Source organism: Fibroporia radiculosa, assembly GCF_000313525.1.
Source record: "Fibroporia radiculosa TFFH 294 genomic supercontigs, scaffold12046, whole genome shotgun sequence".
NCBI classification, from domain to species: Eukaryota; Fungi; Basidiomycota; class Agaricomycetes; order Polyporales; family Fibroporiaceae; genus Fibroporia; species Fibroporia radiculosa.
The window spans coordinates 1226-9308 of NW_012133472.1; the positions used below are offsets into that span (position 1 = coordinate 1226).

Here is an 8083-nt window from a genome sequence, read left to right on the forward strand (position 1 = left end):
GAAGACGACACATCGAAATCGCAATCACAGAAGCGACTCGTCGTCCCGTTTTCCCTCGGCAATTTCTCGCATCGTCTGCGAAGCTCGTTCTCCGATATGCGCCCATCCCTCGCATCTGGATCGCTGAATGACGGGGCCCGCCACGCGTTCATACCCACCAGTGAGGCCACCACCACCGCTGCGGCCATCCGGTGGGCGGCCGCGCGTGTGTCTGTCGCGCCCCTTGCGCTCCCCTCGCCTGAGCACGAGCTCACTGACCCCATGCGTGGTGCGATTGCCACAATACCCGGATCGCATCCCTCGGACCACGCGTACCTGTCCCATTCTGAACCCATGACCGCTTCTCCGGGCATCGCACGGAAGTCGCGTCTGAGCAGCTTCTGGCGGGGAACGCAGGACATCGAGGACCACCGGCGCTTGCCGACGATCGAGCAGAGCCCTCCCGAGGAGACTGACGAGGAGCCGCTCACATTCCGGCCAGAGGGGATCGCGCTCGGTGCAGATGGCGAGGAGCAAGAGGGCGTTGGTAGGAAGTTTCCCTTGTCGATGCCTCCCGCTCCACCTGCCACCGCGCCCATCAAGTACAACTCCGAGTCGCTTGAAGAGGACTATTTTGGTGCGTTGGAACCTTCGCGGACAAGTAGTTTCTCGACGGTCGCGAGCGACCTCCCTGCACGCACACTCGCGCGCCAGGACCACCCGGAGCGGCAGATCTCTGCCCCGCCTTTCGACCCGGATCCAATGACGGTCCCGGCGCTCCCGCGGCGGATCTGCCTCACGCGCCAGACGTCCGCGCCGCTCCCGACCGCGTCGCTGTACGAGCGTCGTGTGCGCTCGACGCGCCCCGTCTCGGAGACGTTTGTGTCGAACCTCGCGGGCCGCGCGGCGAAGGAGGAACACATGTTTTTGGAACTGGGCTACCTTGCCCCGCCGAACCCCCCGGATGAGCTCGAGCGCCGGCGAGCGCTGTACAAGTGCGTGCAGTTTCTTTTTCCCGCTTAATCGCGCGGGGTGAGACGGGGCGCTGATCTCGGTGTGGTGAAACCGCGAAGGTTCAACATCTGGGGCACGGGGCGCGATCCGAACTTTGACCGCATAGCGCATCTGGTGAAGCTGGTCTTCAACACCAAGATCGTCGCGATGTCGCTCATTGACGGGACGGAGGAGTGAGTGCGCTCGGGCTGTCTTGTGGGGAATGTCGTTGACGCTGCTGCGCAGGTTTTTCAAATCGGAGTGTACGTGCGGATCTTTTGGCTCGCGTGAATGCGTTTGTGACGAGTCGCTCGCTGTGTAGCCGGGCTGGATGCACAGATCGTGCCGAGGACGAGCTCGTTCGACGCGCATGCAATCTTGCAGAGGTTCGTTGCCTGTTGGTCGGGATTGAGATCTGACAGTTCATGCGGTTTCGTAGGGACGACGAGTGCACCGTTGTTCTCGATGCGCAGGATGACTGGCGATTTGCCAAGAATGTACGTATGCTCTGTATGGGGTTCGGCTGTCGGCTCGTGCCATGTGTTGATGAGCCTGGTTGTCTCATAGCCCCTTGTGGTAGGGAAGCCGCACATCAGGTTCTACGCCGGCTGCCCGCTTAGGACACAAGATGGGTTCAACATCGGCGCGTGAGTAGTGTCTTTCTCGCAATATGCAAATAACATATCCCCCCTTTAGGTTGTCAATCATCGACGACACACCCCGAAGAGAGTTCAGTCCACGCCAGAGGCATACACTCAAGGAGTTTGCAGTGAGCATTACACGCGCTATGATATTTTTAAAATTGAGTCTGTGTACAGCAAATTGCGATCCGAGAGCTAGAACTGTGGAAGGATAAAGTACGTCTTCTGACACAAATGTTAACACTCCACCTTACGTGGTCCCACAGATCCAATTGCGCATTAGAGATCGCATTCAGAGCTCAGTATGTAATTTAAACTCCACTTCATTTCATCCTTGCTGACCCCGGGTAGATGGAGCAATTTACACGGGAATGCCTAGACCTAGACAAGGAAGCGGATAGCGACAAGGGCCTCTTCGTTGGCACGTCGATGGAGCAAGTCTACGAGCGCGCCGCGCGCCTCGTCAAGCGCACACTCGACGTCGAAGGCTCGATCGTCCTCGACGTATCCCACGTGGACGTGTTGGACACTGTCGGTGCGGAGAGCACGATGTCGATCACGTTGCACAGCGCGGACAAGCAGACCGGCACGGCAACGACCACCAAGTCGCTCAGTCGGGAAGAATACGCGCGTCTAGAGGAGTTCTTCACGAAAAATCCGGAAGGGAAGGTCTGCGAGGGTATCGTGCCTACTACGCTGCGACCGTTCTTGCCGACGCCCATCCAGTATGCGCTGGGTAAGTACTGCAAGATGCCAGGTAGCTGTGGCTCATGCGATGGTGTTTTTTTTCTTCAGCTGTGCCTATCTTCAATATCGACAAGCAGCCGTTCGCGCTGTTGTGTGCGTTCAGTACGGGGGAGCGGACTACGCCTTTTGTATGTATTCCGGTGAATGTGGCCAACGAGTAGCAGTTACTCACGAGCGGCAATGTGTAGCTGGAAGGCCACGAGCTTTCGTATCTGCGAGCGATTGGTGAGCATAGGCATTTGTGCGAGAGCTCAGATGTCTAACTGGCTCGCACAGGCGTCATCATTCTGTCGGCTGTGCTCAAACGCAGGATGATCTTGGCGGATAAATCGAAGAGTCTGTTCATTTCTAAGTGAGTTGTGTTCGGTTGTTCGACTTTCCCTGGCTTAATCAAAAACAGCATATCGCATGAGCTGCGGACACCGCTGCATGGTGTACGTATACGTCGTGTCATTTTGAATCTCGGATGAAAGCTGAACTAGACATCTGCGCCCTTAGATTCTTGCTTCTGCCGAGCTACTCTCGGACACGCGGTTGGATCATAGCCAGCAGTCTTTCCTACAGACTGTACAGGCATGTGGAACTTCTCTTGTAGAGACAGTCAACCATGTACTCGACTTCACCAAGCTCAGCGGTAATTCCAAGTCTGGTGGGGTAGAGCATGTCATACAGCACAGCAAGTGCGTCGACCTAGCGTTTTGCCTTGAATTTTCTTCTGACCGTTCTCGCAGGGTGGACTTGATGCAGCTGGTTGAAGAGGCCACGGAGGGCTGCTGGATCGGACACCGCGCGAGGGTGTTCACATCGGAGATTGGAAGCGTATACTCACCTCCGAAGCAAGATGGCCAGCTCGAACCTAAGGACTCTACCTCACCGCACGTTGAGACCGTGATAGACATTGGGAACAGCGCAGCTGTAAGCCAGTCTCGGTATTGGGCTTGCCAGCCACATACTGATTTTATCCTTCAGGGGTGGATATTCCTGTGTGAGAAGGGTGGTATCCGTCGAGTTTTGATGAACATATTCGGTAATAGTTTGAAGTTCACCACGGTGCGCACTTTCGTCGCATTCTACCGGTGATCCCATTTTTTTGATAATTTTATAGGATGGCTTTGTGCATGTCATGCTTCGCCAGTTGCCACACAGCGACGAGACCCCGAAGAACAAGGTCCGTATAGAGTTCTCTGTCATTGACACGGGAAAGGTATGTTTGAATGCTTGCTCCTATGCTAATCTTTGTCACTCAAACATTACATTTGCAGGGAATTAGCCAAAATTTCTTGAAGGTACAGTCGGCTTTGTGATGGCTCCACCGCTTACCTGACGAGTGTCTCTTAGAACCAACTGTTTCATCCATTTTCTCAAGAAAATCCCCTGCAGACAGGTACCGGTCTTGGTCTCGCCATTGTCAACAGTATCATTCGGTCCAGAAGTGTTGATGGAAAGGTTGATGTATGGAGTGCGGAGGGTGTCGGAACTGAGATCAAGATTACGTTCAATGCGGACGCCGTGGAGACCGAGAACATGACGTTGTGGGATGAAGAGCTCACGAAAGTGTACAACCACCTCAAGCGACCGAAGATATCTCTGCTCGGATTCAGCAGCCCGCATCGAGGTGTACAGTTGTTACATTCTGTGATCATGTCTTACCTGGTGGAGGGATGGGACTTCGAGGTCGCAGAGGACGACAGTTCCGGTCAGATAGTCATCGTGAACGAAGAGTTTGAACCTCTCGTTCAAGCGACCGAGAACAAGCAAGCGTCTCGACCAATCATCTTGCTCTCATCATTGCGTGGCGACCCGCGTTTGATGCACGTCGTGGGGGAGTATGAGCGGATGGGCGGATTTTGTCGCATCGTGTATAAACCAGTTGGTCCGATCCGCCTGTCTTCCGCACTCAAGATGTGCCTCCACATCTTGAATATTAGCCGCGGGTCTCGGAAATTGCCCTTAGGTCATCCAGGCTCGTCACAATCCCTGGCTTCTCCCTCATCCGGAATACCAGATACAGTAAACAGCATTTTGCCTCGGCGTTTTTCCGAAGAGGGCAGTATCAAACCGCCACATCGTCGGCCTCCTTTGGGCCCGCGGGCCGCGACTGCGCATCCGCTGGCTGGCTCGCCCATTGCTTCGACGCCGGAGGAAAACTACATTGAGCCAGAACCGCCAGATTCCCCTACCCCGACGCCTAACACTGCGAATCCGACGATCTCCGTGGGTCCGGGAGGCACGCTTCTGAGGTCCTCTGTCGGCACTGTTGGACCACAGGGGCCCGTACGCGTCTTGGTCATCGAGGATAACAGTATTCTCCGGGGTCTGCTGTGAGTGCCAAAATTTGCCTATCTTTTTCTTGTGCTCACCGTGGATGATGATCAGCATCAAATGGCTTAGAAACAAGGTGAACAGATTTGCCACCATGGCTATCGACTGCGCTTACATTTGCGCAGGGCTATGACTTCCGCGAAGCCGTAGACGGTTTAGAAGGGGTTAAGATCTTCGAGTCTGATGGACGCTTCGAGTGAGTGTGTTTCGTTCGTAGTAGAAATTCTACTAACGGTATGTTGAATAGCGTGGTACTAGTTGACCTCTCCATGCCAGTGCTGGACGGTAAGTCTCATTGGTCCCGACGTGGAAGTCGAGGCACTAACTCGAGCAAAGGCGTCAGCGCAACCACTCAAATGCGATCGATAGAGTTAACTCGCAACCGGACCGAAACTTCACTGTCAATTCACGCTGATTCGCATTCCGCGTCAATTTTGGCATTGACGGGCATGTCTTCCCTGGAAGACAAGCGCCGTGCGTTTGAGGCCGGTGTGGATGGATAGTATGTGATCGCAATCGCCTCCGTGTCTTCTAGCTCATTGATATCTCATCAGCCTAGTAAAGCCGGTGGCATTCAGAACTTTGGACAACATGTTCCATAAACTTGGAATAGCCCCATGACCCTACACAAATTAGGATTCTGCGCTAAAATAACTTTGCCGGGTCGTCTTCGGCCCTTCACATATGACCTATAGTACATTGAACAGCACACCCCGGATGTCCGCTATTTAACCCGTCATTGTCAGCATATCGTAGTGTTATCTTGCTGAAACCTCATCACGTATTTTCGCTCGTTACTCATCTTGCGCATATCTTGACGATCATTGTAGCCATGTAGTTTTCCATCTCGTCGTATCATGTAATTTAATGGATCACAGCTGTTCAAATAATAATCCCATAGACATGATATATACTCTTTCACGCGACAGCACTGCTTCGCGAAGCAAGCATCATCACCACAAAGTAGCTTGGATCTCAGCACCATCGAATGGAATATGCATCGGGACCTCGGAAGAATTGCCTGACTTTTGAAATTAGCAATGGTTCCAAACCTAATCTTACAACTAGTGTCGGTCATACAAGAGCAACAGGAACAGCAGCAACGGACAATCACAGATCCAAACCCAGACCACACACTACACGTACAACCAGCGGCCAAGGTCTTCAGCCCATTTCGGTAGCGAGCTGACACTGACACTCTCGAAAGCACCGCACAAGGATCCGCCCCGCGCCCCACTCTCTTGGTCCGGGGTCTCTGGCGGAGTGACGGGTGCGTTCTGAACATCCTGGTTGTATGGCGACAAAATCCCCAGCCCGGAACCACCAACCGACGTGCTGTATGTGCCGAATTTGTGGGACTCCAGGGCGGAGATGAGGGCCTGTAAGGATGACTCGGCGAATTCTATCAACAGCTAGGTCAGAGAAAGAACTATTACCAGATGTGGTAGCACTTACCGTCCGGAACCAGCGTAACAGCACACCCGCCGCCACCTGCGCCGGTGAGCTTGGTACTCAACCCAAACGGCTGAGAGGCTGTCGTTGCTCGAATAGTTTCCAAGGAGGGGTGTGATACACCCAGGGAGACTAAGTGAGCGTGGTTCTCGTCAATCAGAGCCTGTTTGATATACAAGTTAGAGTCACAATAGCAGATTCAACAGTTCTTGCACGTACTGAAATCGCCGACAGCAAGGACGTCCGCGAGAGTTCGGGATCGGCAAGGGCCCGACGCGCCTCGTCGCCTATGCTTTGGATGGCATCTAGAATTTTACCAACAACTTCAGGATCCTGGGGATAATCAATTTTACTGAATAAATGCATCGGTATGAATGAGAGAAAGCCTGTCTGACCTCCGCTTTCTTCATGGCGACGCCTGCGACAAGCTTCTTCGTGTCTCGAGGAACCTTGGAATCAACCAGCAGGAAGCGCAAGGACTTGAACCTAGATGACAGTGAACAAACGTCAACGGTTAAAATGGGATACCGCGAATGCTATAACTCACCCTTGGATAGGTTCCATACCGCTCTTCTTCCCAAATCCAGGTCGCGTGTACGCCAGTGCGCCACCAAACACAGCGACCGAGTTGTCGACCCCGCTTGGATTTCCATGGAGAACCTTCTCCGCAACGAATGCCCAGCGATTGACTTCATCCGCAACATCTGGGGGGAGCGCTCTCCGGCCCTGGTGCGAGATGTGGACGTGGCCTGGATCGTCTTTGGCAGCCTGGCGGGTGGGCGCAGGGAGCGGAGGAACGTTGACACGCTGATGCAGGAGCAGAAGGGCAGTCGCAACACATGCGGAATAGGACGCGGAAGATCCGAGGCCCGCGCCGACAGGGAGGGTCGAACGGATTATGATATGGAACGAGGGTCGTTCGCCGCCGTGCGCGAGAGACATGTAGAGATACAAGAAGGCAACTAAAGCTCCATGCGCCTTGGAGGGCAACTCGCTCGCGGGAGGCAGTGCCCGTGTGCTAATGGCGTCCATCAGCTTCTGGTCAAGTTGGTCAGAGTGTGCCTCTCCTGGATGAATAGGTGTGACCACATCCCACGGCAGATCGTCGAGATCCCACTCGTGGGTATGATTCCCGATATCTGAAAGGTGTATGGACAGCTTCTTGTCATGCCGAGGAGACGTTAAACCATAACAACGGAGATCGACAGATGCCGCAATCGCAGTCTGTGTAAAGTGACATCGATCTGTAAGTATATCGGGCCATTGGGTCTGAGGGAAGATTGGAACATACTACTCCATGGACTACTGCGTGCTCGCCGAACAGAATGACTTTTCCTGGTGCACTGACGAACCATTCGCGATTTTCGCGTGGACGTGCGCCCCCTCGGATGGGCTCGCTGATTGCAAGCTTTTCTACGGCGCGATTGATGGAAGTGGGGATCCGAACATAGTCATTCGCAGCAAACATGACTGCGCCAGCTTCAAGCAGAGCGTGTTGAAGGTCGTCGATAAGGTCCGCCGGGTCCTCTATGCCAACGCACAGGCGGATGAGATCTTCAGGCAGACCACGCGCCGCGCGGGTGGCAGGATCAATGGAAGCATGTCTACAAAAACGTAAGGGATCGCATGTATGTGCGACCTAGCGAGACGTACGACATAACGCATGGCATGCTGATCAAACTGTTCACGCAGCCAAAACTGACACTGATCCCCCACAGACGGGTCGCACCAACAATGCGCTCGCTGAGTCCCTTGTCTCCCGTTTCGAACGAGAGTACGGCACCATATCCTACGCACGGACATGAGCGCCGAATTTTCACTTCTAGAAGTATCTGTGAACGTACCATCCGCAATCCGCTCATGAACGTCCTTGTCGGGGTGGTTCGGCAGACCAGGATAATGCGTGACGAAGCCCAAGCGCGAAAGCAGCTGAGCAACGAGCATGGCGG

The 8083-nt window shown here is 54.1% G+C and overlaps 2 protein-coding genes across 2 annotated transcripts; one reads left to right on the forward strand and one right to left on the reverse strand.

Annotated features, from left to right (window-relative positions):
• Positions 1 to 96: 96 nt before the first annotated feature.
• On the forward strand, positions 97 to 5284 carry FIBRA_07164 (uncharacterized protein; the record flags this gene model as incomplete). Its single annotated transcript, XM_012328859.1, has 25 exons — positions 97 to 974; positions 1053 to 1166; positions 1219 to 1235; positions 1295 to 1358; positions 1412 to 1469; positions 1540 to 1619; positions 1669 to 1741; positions 1791 to 1829; positions 1880 to 1915; positions 1965 to 2349; positions 2409 to 2488; positions 2549 to 2585; positions 2637 to 2712; positions 2761 to 2794; positions 2859 to 3040; positions 3092 to 3275; positions 3330 to 3410; positions 3466 to 3564; positions 3623 to 3646; positions 3699 to 4681; positions 4737 to 4758; positions 4808 to 4878; positions 4930 to 4967; positions 5019 to 5184; positions 5242 to 5284. 25 exons carry the CDS (start codon positions 97 to 99, stop codon positions 5282 to 5284), a joined length of 3864 nt encoding a protein of 1287 aa, XP_012184249.1.
• A 534-nt stretch (positions 5285 to 5818) lies between these two features.
• On the reverse strand, positions 5819 to 8078 carry FIBRA_07165 (uncharacterized protein; the record flags this gene model as incomplete). The annotated part of the gene is made up of 8 exons (XM_012328860.1): positions 5819 to 6084; positions 6138 to 6297; positions 6354 to 6467; positions 6530 to 6620; positions 6682 to 7358; positions 7426 to 7738; positions 7788 to 7923; positions 7979 to 8078. The coding sequence occupies 8 exons, from the start codon at positions 8076 to 8078 to the stop codon at positions 5819 to 5821; spliced, it is 1857 nt and encodes a 618-aa protein (XP_012184250.1).
• Positions 8079 to 8083: the final 5 nt, after the last annotated feature.